The sequence below is a fragment of the Salmo salar genome, chromosome 14, assembly GCF_965601325.2.
Source record: "Salmo salar chromosome 14, fSalSal1, whole genome shotgun sequence".
Taxonomy (NCBI): domain Eukaryota; kingdom Metazoa; phylum Chordata; class Actinopteri; order Salmoniformes; family Salmonidae; genus Salmo; species Salmo salar.
In genome coordinates, this window is record NC_138304.1 from 31194603 (window position 1) to 31215130 (window position 20528).

Here is a 20528-nt window from a genome sequence, read left to right on the forward strand (position 1 = left end):
CAGTTTGGAGCTCTGCAACTACATCATCCACAATGTTGTCAATGCCATTCTCAAGACAGAAATATTCGTTTTTATTGATCACTTGTTTACTAGAGAGGGGAGTAGTTTCCCCTAGGAGCATGTTTACAGGGTATTGAGGTATTGTATGACATCATACAACAGGAAGTGGTTCAAATCAGAGTTTTCCAAGCAGAGAAATATATTAGCAGCATCAGTGGGTTAATAGCTGGTTTAGTAGAATGGTCTTATCATTTAAAGATCAATAATAAAAAAAAATACTGAACCAGAGTTATGGAATGACTGTGTAGCACAGTAGTATAGCAACATTCAGCCTCAATTCAATAAGCAAGTGATATATTGAAAACTGATCCTCAACATATAGCATCAACACACTTTATGCCCATGTCATGATCTTGGGATAGAGAAGACATCAACTGGTAAAACACGGGAAAACTCAAACACCTCAAGATTCAGTATCAAGAGGTGGCTTGAAAATAGTCTGAAGAACAATTAACTCAACAAAGACCCAGGAATACATCATTCATCAATAAATAGTGAAGTTTATTACAACGTCACGTGGCTTATATACAAGTGCATTATTCAAAATCCCCAAATAAAAATGTAACTGGTACAGTCTGGGATATTTACATTCATTCATTCAAATCTTGCACCAACAGAAACTCTGCGCCATATTGGGGTTATTTTTCATTTCACCAATATAGCTGTTTGGTTGCATGTAGGATGAGGGAAGATTTGATCAGTTGACCTGATTTGTCCAGATAAAAACCCTTTCCAAACCACTGTATGATGGCACAACCTATGAACAACCCATGAACCTAGAGAAAATCATCTTTACCTGAATGTATTCTATGGTCTATCTACTTTTACTGTTTTACTATAGGCACTCTCCAAGCCATCACCCTACTCTTACCATACACTAGCGCCTGGTGCTGACTTTGCTATTACATATGAAATCTGAGACTGTAATGTAAGGTTGCAATGTGTTGTATTGTGACATTTTAATATAAGAGTATCTGCTAAATGACCAGAATGCAAATTAAAAATGTTAATGTAATTTTACATGTGAGGTTACACCATTTGTTCCTGTGTGTGTCAGTTCATGTGTGTATCAGCTAACCAATGAGACGGTGAGGTTGCATTTCAGGAAATGGGGGGTGAGAACTACTGTATCTACAGCTGCAGATGATATCCTCTTTAACATCTGTAAGACTGACCTATTTTGTTGTTCCAGTGTGAATAGACAGTACAGTGACAGACTGTACAGTAAAGTAAGTGTATTGTATTGTACATATACAACATGTCGAGTCTGTTATTGAAGTGATAGAGTGCTCAGACAGACTGTGTGTTCACAACAGCAGCCTCCTCACATCACAGCTAGCCAAACGAGCTAATCGGACTGGGGTGAAGTTGCCCCTAGACACTGATCTTAGGTCAGTTTAGCATTTTCCCAACCAATGGTTAAGTTTAGGATCGGGGGAGGGGAAGCTGATCCTAGATCTGTAACTGGGGAAATCTGGGGAAACTTTACTCCTGAGTTAACTACTCTGAGTTGGCAGGACACCAGGATACGTTGTGCTTTGAGGCCTAGGGTGTATTGGAGATTAAAGAAGTGAATAGGCCCATATAGGGGTGTACTGAAGTTTAACTTGTTTCACATATCCTTTCTACATCATGCTTGAGTCTTGTGAACAGGGTGGATGTAGTATTAGGAATTAATCTCACAAGAAAATAATATCTTCTTTAACAGCGTGCTTATTTACCAGGAAATAACCAGAGAATGAACATAAAGTATGTTATTACATGTTTAGTATTTACATAGTTATTTTTTACATCCATAGAAACACATGACAGTATGTGTTGTGATGACTACTGTATGATTAGTGTACAGTAGAGTGATCATATTGGCTGCTATTGCATCATACACAACACTTTGGACACCTCCAAAGCCATTGTATTTTCCTGGTTAAATACATAGTAATAAACACACTATATAAGAATGTGGACTCCATGGCATTTGACATCAATCAATGAGATTTGAAAAGAAGCTTTACAATAAATTTGTGATGTTGTATTTGTAAACAGTGGCAAATTGACACAGATCTCTGCACAATTGGATGTAGTAGCCTTATTAGTGAACTGACAGCCAACATATTGTTTGTTGGGTATATACTATTGTCAACAGTCAGTCAATCACAGATGTTGGTAAAGCATGATGTTGACACTAGCCATTTGGGTTTTAAAAAGAAGAAGAAAGCTCCTCATATATTTCAATTTTAATAAAAATAATCAAAGATGTTTGTTGTTTTTTACAGTCAAGAGATCACAGCATTTCTCTATCATGTCTGTATTGATTACAATTAAATAAGTACTTAATGTTAATGATTGTTAATATTTTGAAGTAAAACCCCAACAAAAACAGAGAGGGGTAAGCCTACATTTCAAAATGTAGCAGAATTTTTGTCAATATCACAAGAATATCATTTTTGCATACTTTTGTGAAATGAAAATATTTTCTGGTATATTTTTCAAGGGAATATACAAAAAATATTTTTACTACAACAAATATGCAAATTACACATACACAATACACACAAGATGGTGGCAATGACAGATATATTTGACAAAATACTTTTGTCATTCATGTGTCCATTTCAGAGTGATAGCTCTTCTGTCTTTTTAGGTAACATTTGAACATCACTTCTTTGTTTCGTGGAAAAGTTCACATTTTTGTTTACATGCTCTGTCCCCATAGCAAAGGATAAAGTGCCACTTACATTCACACAAATAATGGTGACAGTGCCGGCTAGCTGTATACACTAAGGACACGCCCCTTGAGATTATAGTGGAAATCTTTTTTCTTTTTTTGTAATCAAGCTCAACATCAGTAGCACAACAACATTAAGTATGCAATTTTATCTACAATATCACGTTTACAAGATCCATTGCATACAGTACAATTCATTTCATTTATGAAAAGAGTGGAAAAATAAAAAGATGACGCTTCAGTCCCATGAAACGGGGAAATAGTAAAAAAAAAAATGAAAATGTTTCACTTTCAGGACCGCACCGTCAATAATCACAACATAGCCCTATAGGACCAACTGACCCCTCACTTAAACCACATCACTGGTAAAGCTCTCCTTTTCTACTGTCTATTCAGACATAAACAGTCTATTGTCTTTTTAACTTTGGAGCATGCCTCTTCAGTTCAAGTCATTCTCTCCTTCTCTCTAACTTTTCATACACACATGCTTGTATTACACTAAGGACTGAAGTCTTGAGATGTTTCACTTGTGATTTTAACTCATTGTCTAATACATCAAAATACCTCCAATACTTGTCTTTATTGCCCTTCGATTGGCAGTTCATTCGGGCAGCAAAATTTACTTTTGGTTTTTCATGTTTGGCAAATTGCTCTTTTCCCTACACAGAATCCAATTGGTTTCTGGGTACTAATTTCAGCGACAACAAGAACAATTAGGAGAAATCTGGCACTGTTGACATTCAAAATTCTGCTTTGTATTCTTGAAGTATTTTTTTCTACATGATAAGGCAATTGTACATCATCAAACACATTGGACATACATCTAAGTCTGCAGCTGAGGCAAATGTACAGTCAAATGTTTTTTTTTTGTGGTATTTATGGAATCTCCAACTAACCTTTGGGATAAAGGATTCTAAATGGAGTTTTGGCTGGTAGTCTCTGTCTAAAATTACATTCAGATTCCCCCAACAACAACAACGTCACACGCTGACGACGTCATAATTATTGACAGTTTCAGACTGTGGCTGAGTAAAGGACAGTTCAACATTTTCGAGGTGTCCTAAAAAAATGCCACCCCCATCCTCAAAGTAAAAAATATTTTCACACCACACTCCCCTTGTACTGTAAAACATAATTGCACACCGTCCTCCCTCATAGAATTAACTCTAAATAATGTTTGCGACCACAAATAACAATAACTATAGTGACCCTGTGTCTATAAATGTGACTTTTCCACTTCATCATGCTTTTGTGGCACAGTCGATGCAATGCAGGGCTACGGGCCAGAAGGTTGAGAGTTTGCCGACCACCATGGACAGAGCTAACGCTCCCGGCCTGTTTCATTAGACCTACACCACAATCAGAGCAAGCTGCAATGACCAGCTAGGTGGAAATCAGATTTTCAAAATGTTGATGCCATATTTAAGCAATAAGGCTCGAGGGGGTGTGGTATATGGCCAAAATACCACAGCTAAGAGCTGTTCTTATGCACAACGAAACGCGGAGTGCCTCAATACAGCCATTAGCCACGATATATTGGCCATATACCAATAACCCTGAGGTGCCTTATTGCTATTATAAACTGGTTACCAGCGTAATTAGAACAGTACAAATATTCTTTCTTGTCATACCCATGGTATACAGTCTGATATACCACGGCTTTCAGCCAATCAGCATTCAGGGCTCCAACCACCCGGTTTATAATTATATAAAATATATGCAACAAATTTTCCACCAACAGGTCTCTGTGCCAATTGACAACAACCAATAAGCAAATTATACTGACTTCGGCTGCTTCAACATCATGATTTGCGTTTTTCAACACCACAATCTGGACAGTTTGGATGCCTGAATAAAATGTTGGACAAATGTACGCAGGTAGTCTACAGGAGACTTTTGAAGTAGCTTAATCAGATTCAAATATTGTGACTGGTTGTGTTTATGCCACACATAAAAGGTAATGCATTTTAAAAGTTAAATTACAAATATTTAGGCTATATTGAAGTGTTAGGTTCTAGGTGCGCGAGGAATAGCTGCTCGGATCGGAGAGGAGGCAGAGCACGCATGACGCTTTCCTGAACAACTGGGCCTGCTGGGAGCATATGTGATCACATTATTATAGCACGACTTAGGAGAATGATGATCCGCAACAGACAGCGCATCTCAGTATCAGAACTTAAAATAAAGCCAGAATGGCCTGCTACTGTGTATTTCTAGACCAGGGGTCTCCAACCTTTTCTAGCACGAAAAGCTTAAAAATGTAATGCGTCTCGAGTTACACATTTTTTCAAGCTTTCAAATAGGCACATTCTTCCTTTTCTCCTCTCCCCTGCAATTATTCGCCAGGTCCTTAGTGTACAAGATAATGTTTTCTGTGAATATACCTGGTAAAATAATGGTTAATGAACAACTCTAAAGGGGGCCCTTATAAAATAATTTTAATTTAAAAAAATTAAATAATTTTCCCCAAAATATGTTGAATATTTTCCCAAATTAAGTTCTTAGTAAAAAAGAAATTGTGGGTTTTGATTAAAACAATTTAAAACTCAAAATTACAATAACAGTTCATTAAGAAACAACAAAATTGTATGTTCTGAGTCCATGTCAATGCTTAAAAAAAATGTAGGACTGGAAAAAACGAAGAAATTGATATTTGAGTGTAATTCCCCTTTAGTTCCACATCTGGCCCTTTAATTGCACAAATGAGGAATGTGCCGTCTAATGTGCCGGTCTAGCGATGGTTCTGTACTGCTGCTACTCATTTCATGGCGAAGTTTATGAAGTTTATGAACGCAAAAATTGTTGTTTCCATGTTTCATGAGCTGAAATAAAAGATCCCAGACATTTTCCATACGAACAAAAATATTATTTCTCTAAAATGTTATGCACACATCTGTTTACTTCCCTGTTAGTGAGCATTTCTAATTTGCAAAGATAATCCATCCACCTGACAGGTGTGGCATATCAAGAAGCTGATTAAACAGCAAGATCATTACACAAGTGCACCTTGTGCTGGGGATAATACAAGGCCACTCTAAAATGTGCAGTTTTGTCACGCAACACAATGCCACAGATGTCTCAAGTTTTGAGGGAGCAAGCAATTGGTATACTGACCACAGGAATTTCCACCTGTTACCAGAGAAATTAATGTTCATTTCTCTACCATAAGCCACTTCCAACATCGTTTTAGAGAATTTGGCAGTACGTCCAAGAGGCCTTACAACTGAGTGCCCCATGGTGGCAGTGGGTTATGGTATGGGCAGGCATAAGCTACGGAAAACGAACACAGTTGCATTTTATCAATGGCAATTTGAATGCACAGAGATACCGTGACGAGATCCTGAGGCCCATTGTGGTGCCATTCATCTGCCGCCATCACCTCATGTTTCAGCATGATAATGCATGGCCCGTGTCGCAAGGATCTGTGCACAATTCCTGGAAGCTGAAAATGTCCCAGTTCTTCCATGGACTGCCTACTCACCAGACATGTCACTCACTGAGCATGTTTGTGATTCTCTGGATCGAAGCGTACAACAGCGTGTTACAGTTCCCGACAATATCCAGTAACCTTGCACAGCCATTGAAGAGGAGTGGGACAACATTCCACAGGCCACAATCAACAGCCTGATCAACTCTATGTGAAGGACATGTGTCATGCTGCATGAGGCAATGGTGGTCACACCAGATAATGACTACTTCTCTTATACACGCCTCTACCTTTAAATTAAAAAGAAATACATCTGTGACCAACAGATGCATATCTGTATTCCCATTCATGTGAAATCCATAGATAAGCCTAATGAATTTATTTAAATTGACCGATTTTCTTATATGAACTGTAACTCAGTAAAATCTTCGAAATGGTTGCATGTTACATTTATATTGTTGTTCAGTGTAGACACAAATTATATACTTACTCATAATTTACTTCTGACAGGTAAGCCTACTTTGCAGTCAACATTTGATTGAGAAGGCTTTGGGGAAACCCACAAGACAGTTATCACATCAACTGGCTCCACATGAAGTGATAGACAAACACGTGCATCACACAGACAGACCGGGGCAATATTGCTGGAAAATTAATTGGCAGATATTGTATTACGTTTGGCTTTTTAGGCCATTAGTGGCTAACCTGGGGTGGGATAATGCCAATGTTGCGTTGATTAGACAGTAGCTGGGAAGCTGCGGTGTCTGATACATGAGAGATTTGTTTATGAGTTTGCGGTGGACCATGTGAAAATTGCATGTACTTTCAGAATTGTTTGGCGAGCAACTCATAGGTGGACTCAGAGCTACTGGAGCTGTTGGAGACCCTTGTTCTAGATCTTATAAACTGTCGAGCGTAGACCAACAACTGAGCCAAATGGAATGAAATATTATTTAAATGACATTTTCACTGCAGTTCACAGCCTAGAGTAAAATGTACTCACTTGAAAGCAATAATGTGTTCTAGGCTAGTCTAGGTAGGATAATTGTATAGTCCCTAAACAAGATTTACAGTATAGGGGAGATTTTTGAGCAGCATGTCTCATGTCTTCACTGTTCTTTCATGCGCAATGACGCACCTGGTCTCTGCTGATATTGGTGCAGATTTGAATGATATATGTGTGATATTGCAGTTATTGCAGATCTGGTAGTGACTATTGTCACTATGAAAGGTGGATAGAGGGCAGGATAGACAGACTGGTAGACTATATTGGCCTGTGGTATAGTTAATGTGTGGAAAAGTGCAGTGCATAATGGAACCTCCAAAACACCTTGATATAGGGGAGGTGCATGCAAGCAGATGATAGAAGAAATCATATAGTAAAACCTACAAATAGGGTGAATGTAAACCCGGGGGAAAAACGCATTGCCCTCCCAGTAAATTTCGAACTGTCCCTAACCACTCATCACTGTCACCACAGCCGGTCCCCCTGTCCTGTTCTCTGGCCGCTCCCAGTAAGATGTATGACCAAAAAAACTTGGCCCAAGCTCAAGCTGTTACCCTCCTGTCTGTCGCTGGCAGTCTCCCTAAAGAGCAGCTGAAATATCTGAGGCCTGATAGGCCAGTTAGTGACCCCTGTCATGTGACATGGGTGTCCAGGGCTTCTTCCTCCATGAGGGAGGGGCCCACCTCCTTGTTCCACAGGTGGAGCCTTGGATCATGAAGACGCCACCCCGTTGACAGCGCTGTTTTCTGAGATGACACAGTCCATTACGGGGAGGATACCTGAGTCTATTGGGGAGGAGATGGTGCAGTCCATTATTGTGGAAGCAGGGGCTGCCTCTGTTGTTTCAGTGTCTGTTATGTTGGGGAGAAGTGAGTCTATGAAAAGCGGAGTGGTAGAGTCCAATGTAAGGTGTTGAACAATGTCTGTGATGGGGAGAGTGGTAGAGTCCACAGTGAGGGGGTGAACAGTGTCTATGACAGGGGGAGTGGAAGAGTCCACTGTTGTTGGGATATGAACTGAGTCAATGGGTGGCAGTGGTGGTGGTAGGGGGGTGGGGTGATGAACAGGGGAATGAGCTACGACAGGGGAAGAGGGAGAGACAACAACATCATTAACACATGAAGAGTCCAACTCTGGAGTATGGACAGAGTCTGTGACAGGGGGAATGGTACAGTCTGAATTATGGGTAGGAGGAGGGGGGAGTTTGCCATCTACAGAGTCTATTAGAATGGGAATGATCGAATCTGTGGTGATGGGGTCAGTAGAATCAATAGAAGTGGTACGGTCCGCCAAGGGGAGAAGGGGAACAGTGTCATTGATGACAGTAGGGGAGGGTGTTGGAGAAGGGGGGATAGGGACAATTACAGGGTGAGTGGTAGAGCCCAAGGTACAAGGAGTTTCTATGACAGGGGGAATGGTAGAGTCCAATGTAGGGGTGGTTTCTATAACAGGGGGGACGATAGACTCCAATGTAGGGGTGGTTTTTATGACAGGGGGAGGGGTGTAAGTGGAGGTAGAGGATGAATCAAGTACTGGTGGAGTGGTTGAGTCCAATGAAGAGATAGGATGGGTTTCAATAACAGGGGGAATGGTGTTGACCAAGATGGAGGTAGGGAGGTCTTCTGTATCAGTGGCAGTGGTAACGTCCTTAGTTGGGGAGGGAGCTGTCTCATCCTCAACAATGAAAATGGATTCATGGGCAACATAATTAATGAGGGGTATATCAGTTGAATCTTCAGTGGACTTCAGATTGGAGGGAGTGAGGGTACTATTTCTAGGTGTGGAAGATAACAGGTGCTCTTTACTAGGCAGTACAACGCCTGCCTTATCTAGGGCCGCCATAGGAGTACCAGATGGGAGCGTAACGGATCGCCCATTGAGGTCTTTCTTAACCAGGGGCACGCTATCAGGATCAGGCTGGAATGACGTCAACTCTGTGGCGGGGGGCGCCAAAATATCTATAAACGACGGTGCCGTGAGGTCAACAGCGGAGGATGCCTTGGAGTCCATGGTGAAGACGGTGGTGGCGGCCGCCTCGTGCAGTGGCGTGTCGTGGACCCGGGTGTAGTCCCTGCTGCTCTCCGACTGGGCCAGGAGGAGGCGCTGTTCCCCAGGCTTTCTGGGGGGCAACAGGGGTTGGCGGGTGTAACACTCCCCGTCGGCCAGGGTCTCGGGCAGGGGCTGGTAGCGCGTCTCGGGGAGGAGGAGAATGCAGATGATGCAGATGAGGGTGCAGCAGGCGAAGATGATGTGGTGGAGGAAGTAGCCCTTCTGATTGTGCAGCTCCATGATGGGGGCGGTCAGCATGCCGAAGCCAGCGCTGGCTAGTACCAGGCCCAGACCACCACCCCTATGGAGAGAGAGACAAGGAACGTCATGTCAGTCATCACTTCTGAAGTCTACACATCTACACCCAATCTCAAACCCACCCTTGCCCCCTACTCTCCTAGGCAGCTCTCATGTAGATTTGAGAAGATACAGACCACCACGCCTACAAAGGGAGACATGGAACGTCAGTTAGGAAGTCACCATATCTGAAGCACATGACTACTTCCGATTCCAAAACCGCCCCACTCTCTTTAAACCTGATCCATTCTTTAGAAAGGGTGTGCCCTGCAACCTCTGCTATTTCCAGTGAAACCTCTGCCCTGCAACCTCTGCCATTTCCAGTGCAACCTCTGCCCTGCATCCTCTGCTATTTCCTGTGCAACCTCTGCCCTGCAACCTCTGCTATTTCCTGTGCAACCTCTGCCCTGCAACCTCTGCTATTTCCAGTGCAACCTCTGCCCTGCATCCTCTGCTATTTCCAGTGCAACCTCTGCTATTTCCAGCGCAACGATCTATGTTCACATTCAATGGCACATTCCACATTCAAGCCCCTACTAGTCTCATTTCCTTACGAAGACACACTTGGTGATTATTGTGTTATTGACATACCCTATCAGCCATTTTAAGGTCACAACAGCAGAGAGTGCTGCAATACCATGATTCATCTGATACCATTGAGGAGTTTACCACAGGCTTCATCATAAGTGCATAAACGTCGTCGCCCCCACAGTAACAATACGAATGTATCCAAATCAAAAACATGGATTACAGTCAATATCCACGCTGGGCTAAAGGCTAGACCTACTCCTTACAAGGAACGGGACACGGACACATACAACAAAGCCTGCTGCGACCTCCGACGCAATATCAAACATGCAAAAGGACAATATAGGAGGAAGATGGAATCCTATTACACCAACTCCGACGCTCGTCTTATGTGGCAGGTTTTGCAGACAATAACAGATTACGAAGGGAAACCCAGCCATGAGATGCCCAGTGATGCAGAACTATCAAACGAGCTCTAAATGCCTTTTATGCTCACTTCAAGAAATACAACCTTGAGTCTTGCGTGAAAGCCCCTGTTACGGATGACTGTGTGTTTTCACACTTGTCCCCTTTCAGACCATTTTTGTGAACTCAGTGCAGTTCGCTTCATTTTTCTGCGCAGTGTGAACGCTCCAAAAGGAACTCAGACCTGTCAAAAGAGCCCCCAAAGCGAACCGAAATGAGACTATCTCAAGAGGTGGTCTGAATTCGGTTAGCTTGAATTACACGGTTTCGGTTCCCTTTTTAGGACAATGTGAACACAAAGCTTCCCAGGTTTGCATGTCATTATTCCCGCATTTAATCAAATAATTAATGAAATGGTTACCTGGTCTATCTGCGCTGACCCTATCTTGCACTTACTCTATGCACACACACAAGACTATACATACACACTATATTGAAACTCACACTACACTGACACAAAACCCACACACATTCACATACATTACATACAGTGCATAACACACACACACACACACACACACACACACACACACACACACACACACACACACACACACACACACACACACACACACACACACACACACACACACACACACACAAACACACACCTACCGACAACACAAACACCCACGTGCATACCGACACAACACATACATACACACGCGCGCACACACACTTTTGCACTCATTATGCAGTGCCGTCAGAAAGTATTCATACCCATTGTCTTATTCTACATTTTGTTGTGTTACAGCCTGAATTCAAAATGGATCAAATGTATTTTTTTATCTCACACATCTACATACAATACCCCATAATGACAATGTGAAAACATGTTTTTATAAATTTTCACACATGTATTGAAAATGAAATACTAAAATCTAATTTACATAAGAATTCACCCCCCTGGTCAATATGTTACAATCACCTTTGGCAGCGATTACAGCTGTGAGTCTTTCTAGCTATGTCACGTCCTGGCCAGTATAAGGGTTAATTGGTATTGTAGTTTGATCAGGACGTGGCAGAGGGTATTTGTTTTATGTGGTTCAGGGTGGTGTTTTTGTAGTAAGGGCATTTGATTTAGTATTCCGGGGTTTTTGGGCACTGTTTGAGATTCACGTATTTCTATGTTGATCTAGTTAGTTGTATGTCTATGTTTGGTTAATTGGGGTGGACTTCCAATTGAAGGCGGCTGTGTGGTGTTGCCTTTGATTGGAAGTCCTATATTAGTTGGGTGTGTTTGTCTGTTTGATGGTGGGAGATTGTTCCGTGTTTAGTGTGTGTCAGAACAGAACAGAACAGAACAGAACAGAACAGAACAGAACAGAACAGAACAGGACTGTCAGTGTATCGTGCGTTCGTGTTTGTTATTTTGTGTTCGTTTTGGAATTTATTAAAAGTTCAAAATGAACCATCTCAACTCTGTTGCATATTGGTCCTCATTTTCCGATGATGATTTTGCCATATCGTCCTCCGACGAAGAAATCCCTGACAGGGTAAGTCCCTAAGAGCTATGCACACCTGGATTGTACAATATTTGCACATTATTATTTTTTTTAATCTGTCAAATTAGTTGTTGATCATTGATAGACTGCCAGCTTCAAGTCTTGCCATAGATTTTCAAGTCGATTTAAGTCAAAACTGTAACTACGCCACTCAGGAACATTTAATGTTGCCCTAGTAAGCAACATTTGGCCTTGTGTTTTAGGTTATTGTCCTGCGGAAAGGTGAATTTGTCTCCCAGTGTCTGTTGGAAAGCAGACTGAACCAGGTTTTCCTCTGTGATTTTTTTCTGTGCTTAGCTCTATTCGGTTTATTATTATCCTAAAAAAACTCCCTAGTCCTTGCCCATGACAAGCATACCCATAACATGATGCAGCCACCACCATGCTTGAAAATATGAAGAGTGGTACTCAGTGATGTGTTGGATTTGCCCCAAACATAACTTTTATATTCAGGACATAAAGTTAATTTCTTTACCACATTTTTTGCAGTTTTACTTTAGTGCCTTATTGCAAACAGGATGCATGTTTCGGGAATATTTTTATTCTGTACAGGCTTAATTTTTTTCACTGTCATTTAGGTTAGTATTGTGGAGTAACTACAATGTTGTTGATCCTTCCTCAGTTTTCTCCTATCATATCTATTAACCCACTAGACAACATTGGGCGTCTTCTTTAGCTTATGCATCAGATCCATATCAACCCACAAGGTGTGAAAACATAAGCACCAACCCTTGATAAATAGTACATCAACTATTGTAAAGGATTAATTGCATTAAGACATATTTGTGGAAAAAACACTAGCTATTTGTTTAGCTAGAGTCAAGAAACGGTTTGTATAATTCTTCAAAGTCCAGAAAAAACACAAGACCTCCAGCCTATTTTCATTTCCCTTACAATAAAAATATTACAGTTTAATCCATTTGATCAACTTTATCTGTAGATTCAATTAGTAATAGAGTTATACAGCAGTAATTAATAGTCTAGTTAAAGCTTATTTTGACAAAGTAGAACAAAAAAGATAATAATACAACCAGCCAGGTGCACAGTTGAAATAATTTGCTGTATTCCTATACAAAAGCACCAGTACATGAACAATTGCAAAGGATAAATTGCATATTTTAATTTGAAGATAATTATGTTACTAGTTTTTACGTAGTAGACAGAGCATTGCTGCTGCGCAGGTGGTCATGTGCTGAATGCTTTGACAGTTCGGATATTCTTGGAAAAGGTTACATTTGGAAATAGAGTTGCACCTCTTGAATTATGATAGTTATTTGACAAAGGTAAGTGTAATAGAAACTGCAGAATATGCTCTTCCTGATACTATATAGAAATAAAAATGTTTTACCTACATGTGACTCTGAAGGAGGATTTGAAAAAGTGATGCTCCTTTCCATGCATTTGTAAATTACAAGTTACACCCATCTCTAAGTATACAATTTGACAATTGATAGGCCTAATATTGTCACTCATCAGATTATTGTCAATTTAATCTTGTCTACAGGCTAATTCTTATTACACAAACTCATCATTACACTATTGTTGTTCTAAATTAAATCAACATCTTTACCCTCATCATTCAGTTAGGCCTACTTTAAATTTGATTGTGAAGTAATTCCATCCATCCACTTGTCATTCATTCAGTGGGGGATGGCATCGTTTGCTTTGCTGTATAGAGTCAAGGAAATGCTTCACATTACTGGAAAGGCCTACTGCAACATGTAGCATGTTTTAGTTTCCCATTACAGCTTATTTTTAAAAAGTACAATTTAAAAGAGAATGGTATCAATCCCCAAGGCGCGCGGCATAACAAACTCATCATTACACTATTGTCTTTATAAATTAAATCAACCTCTTCAACCTCCTTATCACTCAGTTAGGCCTAATTTAAAATCAATTGTGAGGTAAGATGCACAATTATTGTCCATTTATCCATTTGTCATTCATTCAGTGAGGAGAGAGAGATGCATTAGTGCCTGGCTGGGTACCAACGTCCTACAGCACATTATCTTGGTGGGTTAAATTAGGAATAGGTGTGAAAAAAAAACAGGTAAAAGGGCTCTAAATACATTTGTGTTCGTGATTTCAAAATTCTGATATAATACAAACATTTAGGAAAAGTCAAGGAAGGAGCAGGACATAGCAATTTTTTGGGGCAGATTTGATTTATTTACAAAATCAAACGTCAGTGGCCATTGGCCTACGGCGGTTCTAGTGTTAAACTGTTTTAAAGTCACCATTGGCCTCATGGTGAAATCCCTGAGCGGTTTCCTTCCTCTCCGGCAACTGAGTTAGGAAGGACGTCTATCTTTGTTGTGGGATATTCAATGTCAGATTTTTTTACCCATCTACCATTAGGTACCCTTCTTTGCGAGGCAAAGGAAAACCTCCCTGGTCTTTGTGGTTGAATCTGTGTTTGAAATTCACTGCTCGATTAAGGGACCTTACAGATAATTGTATGTGTGTGGTAAAAATACGAGGTAGTCATTCAAAAATCATGTTAAACACTATTATTGTGCACAGAGTCCATGCAACTTATTATGTGACTTGTTAAGCACATTTTCACTCCTGAATTTATGTAGGCTTGCCATAACAAACGGGGTGAACATTTATTGACTCAAGACATTTCAGCTTTTCATTTGTAATTTATTTGTAAAAATGTCTAAAAACATTATTCCACTTTGACATTATGGGGTATTGTGTGTAGGCCAGTGACACAAAATCTCAATTTAATACATTTTGAATTCAGGCTGTAACACAAGAAAATTTCAAACAACTCACAGGGTGTGAAGACTTTCTGCTGCTACTCTATTCTTTATTTTACTCTTATTATTACTATTATTAGTCACTTTACACTGCCTTCATGTAAATATCTTCCTCAATTACCTCATATCATTGCACATTGATCTAGTACCGATACTCCCTGGATATAGCTTCATTCAAGTGTTACTATTATTTATATTTGTTTATTTTTTCACTCTGCATCGTTGGGAAGGGCTTGTAACCAAGCATTTCACTGTATAGACTACACCCGTTGTATTCGGTGCATGTGACAAATAAAATTTGATTTGATTTGTAAGAGAATCCTGCCAATGCAGTACCATCATTTCTCTCCTTTCTGGTCTGTGACTGGCCACCGGGTGGCGCTCCGCAGTAACTCGAGGCAGTGCAGTGCACCATACCTTACATAATACCACACACCATCATGACGATCCAAAGCTGTGTCGTAGTTTGTCCAGAGAGGGAAAGGCTAATTCAAACAATATGTGGATATAGAACTACACACTTACTATGTTATAGATGGGGGCATGTAATATTTTCAAATGGTGGGAGTGCTGTGCTAACAGCAGGGTTGTAATATCCTGGTGATATCCTAGCAGGTCAGAGCAACCTTAAGTCATTAACCTCTCTATTGCGCTCAAAAGACTAAGACTATGTTATATTTGGATAATGAGCATCATAAAACACAGCAGATTTTGCCTTCACACTAGATGATGACAGCAACCTTCAGACTCCACACCTCTTTATCTTTCTTCAATTCCAGATTTGTAGACAGTATATTTACATCGCTTGACAGAGTGAATGTTCTGTAAAATGTTATAAACTGAAGCAGACATTTTACTCAAGACAGCGCTGAATAAAAGGGGAATAAAATGAAACCCTGTTTTCAATTCCCATGAGGCCTAAAACAAGCTTTCTCCTCAACCCTGGCCTGAACATATCCTCACAGCCTCTCTGAATCCTATCCCTCAACCCCCCTCAGTGGTACGCTCCAGTGGTCCGGTCACAGTGTGTGGGTGGGCTCACCTGATGACAGTGGGGGTGATCTCAGCGCAGAAGAAGATGCTCAGGTTGCTGACAGCGTGGGAGGAGAACATGCCAATGATGGAAAAGGCGATGGAGAAGTTCTTATTAAGTGTATCCGAGCTCTCTGCACAGAAAGAAGACAACACACGAGTCAGCCATTAAACACGATTCAGCCTAAATTATTAAAGTGATTCAGCCTAAATTATTAAAGTGAGATTAGTGTATATGAGCACTCTGCATAGAAAGCAAACATAAACATAAACATTATCCAGCCATTATACAGAGAGAATACATTATAATGTAGAAAGGTGAGATAAGCTCAAAGGAAAATACTATATCTAACACTGATAAACGAATGACGCTCTTAAGAGAATGCTCATTGCACCGAGCAAGAAAAGTACCTATGCTTTCTCCTAAGAGCAGGGTGTTGTTGAAGGATGATCCTAATACTTCAACAACATATTTCCTGCCATCTTGACATAAAACTATAGGTTTATAAATAACATATGTAGATGGTTACATAATTCCCATGATGTGTATATATGAGGCATGTTTAAATTGCATCATCCGAGGCTGGTCTCAAGTCAGTTTGGTGTCTAAATGAAACATGTTAAAGTTGCCCAAAGAGGATCATCTCTGGCTGGTCTCGGATCGGTTCGGTGTCTAAATTAAAGATGTTTAAGTTGCCCAAAGAGGATCATCCGAGGCGGGTCAGTTTGCTGCTCCTCTCTAATCTCTAATCCTCTGGCTGTCTGACAACAGGCCAGGCCCAGTTTGCTTCCAGGTGGAAGATTAGGGATAGAGAGAATGGAGGGAACATAAGAGATAGATAAATACACAGGGGAAGAAGAGGGCTAGAGGTTAGTGAGGGTCAATGAGACAAATGAGGATCAGGGAGTAGAACACAGACAGGAAGACTGGTAATTCCACCTCTAATGAAAAATAGCATCAAGAAGAAGTTACTCTTATTAGAATACATGAAGACCAAGCAAGATGAAAAGCAGCTCAGATGAATGATGGTGATACGGCATAATGTATTTCATACCACGTATAATGTACTAGCTTCTAAGGTTGTACAACTGCTGGTTTCATGTGTCAGTTGTGGCGTTTCACTGTGAAGGACAAGCTAGCTGGATCTGAATGTGTATTTATGCAGTAAACAGAACGCTAGTCCTTGAGATATTTATTTATTCACTGATGCCTACAGACGTACTGAGCCAGTCACATGGTACCTCTGAACTGTCACTCATCGTAGTTGTCAAACAGAAATCGCACGTCGCGGTTTGGGCTATCAGGACCTGACTGAACTCTGCAATGAGTTTGTGTTTTTAGAGAGTGGGTGGGAAAGAGAGTGGGGAGTGATTGGGAGAAAGGGAGAACTAGGAAAAGTCACAGTATTTAGGTTGAGGTGAAAAATCAACCTTTGCTTTGAACCACCAGCATTGTGCAACAAACTCATTGCGACATTTAAAGCCCTGATTTTAGTACTGTTAGTTTATAATGCTGACATTATCTTAGTGTTCTTCAATCTTATACAGATGTCAGTTCCTCCAATCTTTGTCTAATCATATCAAACAAATCACGCTGGGGACATCTGCAGCTATCATAATGTGTTTCTAACAGCTTGAACCACATTTAGGACGGTAAATTGGTTATCAATTTACTGCAGAATTCTCCCATCTGCCCAGGACCTTCTTGGTTCTTTATCAAGCAGTTAAAGTATTTCCAGTAAGCTGAATATAATTGGGTAAACATGATAAACAGTTATGAGCCAGAATGATGGGGTATTGATTAGTTTAGATTCTAGGGCAGAGCAACAGCAACAAGGGAAACATTGGCTGAGTTCCCACTAGAATGAATAGGAGACAAACCGATGGGTGTACTGTACCTATATTCAGATGGACACTGTATTTCCCCAGCACTACAGGAGACATAGGGAGAGAGAGGGAAACATACACAGGTTAATATGTAGTCAAATGATCATCTCACACATCACACAGAGCATAGTCGACACAAAAAGAAGACACAGCCATGCGGTACCACAAGTGAATTTTCCAGTCACAAAACACACACTAGTTACACCACAGCAATAACAACACAAGATGTGTGTTGTGTGTGCGTGTGCGCGCGTGTGTGTGTGTATATGTGTTTGACCTTGATGTGTACCTGTAGTTGTAGGTTAAATATTTGTTCACTCAACGTATAAGTGACTCTTTAAAAAAAGACTAAATACTCTGACAGATTTCAGACAATCATTTGTCCTTGTCACACAGTTACACCACATCACATAGACCTACATTTAAACCCCACTCCAAAACAACTATAGCTAACTATAAAGGCTGTTTTACCTCTACCTATTCACATTCATTATAAAACTAGATACAACTAGATAAGATCCGCACATACCAGCTGGCTAGTGACAGTGAGACATTTTAGCGGGGAGACATGACCTGCTATGCCACATGTAATCTAAGGTCAGATAGCTCGTGCTACTCTCACAACGTGAGTGTTGTAGGGACAAGATAGAATGAAACTGTGCCGTAGAGGTCAAGGTATGGCTTTGTGCCGTAGAGGTCAAGGTATGGCTTTGTGCCGTAGAGGTCAAGGTATGGCTTTGTGCCGTAGAGGTCAGGGTATGGCTTTGTGCCGTAGAGGTCAAGGTATGGCTTTGTGCCATAGAGGTCAAGGTATGGCTTTGTGCCGTAGAGGTCAAGGTGAGCAGCTAGAATGCACAGACTGTATGATAATTTGTGTGTGAGTGCTTGCAGTGTATGTGTGAGTGTGTGTGTTTGTGTGTGTGTGCATGCCTGTGTGTTTGTATATTTGTGTGTGTAAGTGTGTGTGTGTGTGTGTGTGTGTGTGTGTGTGTGTGCACGCAAGTTTGTGACAGCGTGTGTACTATACAGTATGTGTATTACACTGTAGGCTACCCACAGTTGAGCAGGCCAAGCTGCAGCAGTGATGCCAGGGCAGTGATGATCATGAACATGAGCAGGCCTCCCCTCCTCCCCATCAGGCCCACCGCCGGGCACAGTGCCATGCATGAAGCCACGGCGATGCCCGCCATGGTGTAGTAGTCAGCGTAGAAGTTGTGGAACATGGTGGACTCGTGGGTCTCATGGTGGTCCATCATACTGCGGGCAAAGCAGTGGTGGATGCCATAGCCAGTCAGTCTGGATAGAGGGAGAGAGAGGGACGGGAGAGAATGAGGAGAGAGAGAATGAAGATAAGAGAGAAAGGGGGGAGATGGTGCAAGAGAGGGAGAAAGGAGTGAGGAGACGAAAGAGTGTACAGAGAGGACAGAAAGATAGAGATTGATATGGGAAGAGAGTGTAAAGAAAAACTATATGAGTCCAGACGGAGAGTGAGGGAGAAGAAAGAAGCGGAAAATGAATCTCTCCTCTCGTCTCCTCTGAAACAAAGCTAAAAGCACGCACATACACCCTCTCCTGCTCATCTCCAGTTCTCTCATAAGAACACAGCTCATGCAAAATTCATGTTCAGACTAGAGTCAGGGGCACCGTGCACTGAAATAGCCAGGGCTGTGTCTATGTCTGCATGTCTATAAATGACTGGGATAGGTGAGCGAGAAGGTGAAGCTTTATTCTTTAGACCATATGGCAGACATAAGGACAGATGGACAGACAAACAGACGGACGAACGGACAGAGAGAGACAGACCTGCTAACAGCACAGACAGACAGGCAGACAGACAGACTGGTCAGGGCACTGAAATAGCTGTCTATAATGACTGGTGGGTGAGGGAGTTGGTGAATCTTTATTCTGAAGGCAGATAGACAGATGAATGGATGGATGGACAAACAGACATGCCTGCTAACAGCACAGACAGACAGAGAGACGGATGGACTGACGGACAGGCCTGCCAACAGCACAGAGGGCCACTGCTGGTCGATGCTGCATCGAGCAGACAGGTCAATAGTCCCATCATCACGGAACACCGGCCACCACATTTAACACCCAGAGGCGTCTTACTGGCAGCTGCATCATGGACACATGCACATGTACACGCACACCGCCACACACACAAACATACTTACGAGTTCACACAGAGGACCACAATGTTTTTCCACAGGTTCCTTGTCCCCACCATCTTTACGATACATGTCTTTTTGGGTTTCTTGTGAAGAGCGTTCTGCAGCTCTGAAACAATGAAAATAAGTCACATAAGGCTTTATACCAGGTTGTACAGTCAACCACAGGGCTTCATGTAATTCCACATGATGGGTTTAGGTGAGGGAAGGACACTTTCTGCTGCACACTATGTGATTCATACCAACACATTTCATCATGTGACGTATCTCTTCCTGTTAGGAGACAGGTATGACAGGGGGAAGGAGTGGGTGACTAGGGGAAAAGAAGATGAGTGAATGAATGGATAAATGAAAGAGGACAACGCCCCAGCGAAGCACGGATCACGACATGGAGCACGGATGTTTTGAAATATAATGGGTTGCTATGGAAACAAACCTCCACTTTCTGCATGTACACCCACATTTGCACGTGCACATTCCAAGTTTATCGCCCTGTAAAATAATGGAGCTTTGAAGTCATCCTCTGGCCTAGCAGCATAGCCATAATCCCTCATCTACGATTGGCTCTTAAACAAGAGGCCCTTTTCAGGGGCTAGTTATGTTACAAG

The 20528-nt window shown here is 41.4% G+C and overlaps 1 protein-coding gene across 1 annotated transcript in view; it reads right to left on the reverse strand.

The window, feature by feature from the left end:
• Positions 1-540: 540 nt before the first annotated feature.
• Positions 541-20528, reverse strand: part of LOC106569167 (solute carrier family 22 member 23) — a 90096-nt gene continuing 70108 nt past the window's right edge. Inside the window, exons 6-10 of the mRNA XM_014140221.3 lie at positions 19927-20029; positions 18804-19042; positions 17758-17790; positions 15870-15993; positions 541-9568 (exon numbers count right to left, since the gene is read on the reverse strand). Of these exons, the coding sequence (XP_013995696.2) occupies positions 7930-9568; positions 15870-15993; positions 17758-17790; positions 18804-19042; positions 19927-20029 (2138 nt within the window). The 3' untranslated portion in view covers positions 541-7929. The remainder of the gene's footprint in view (positions 9569-15869; positions 15994-17757; positions 17791-18803; positions 19043-19926; positions 20030-20528) is intronic.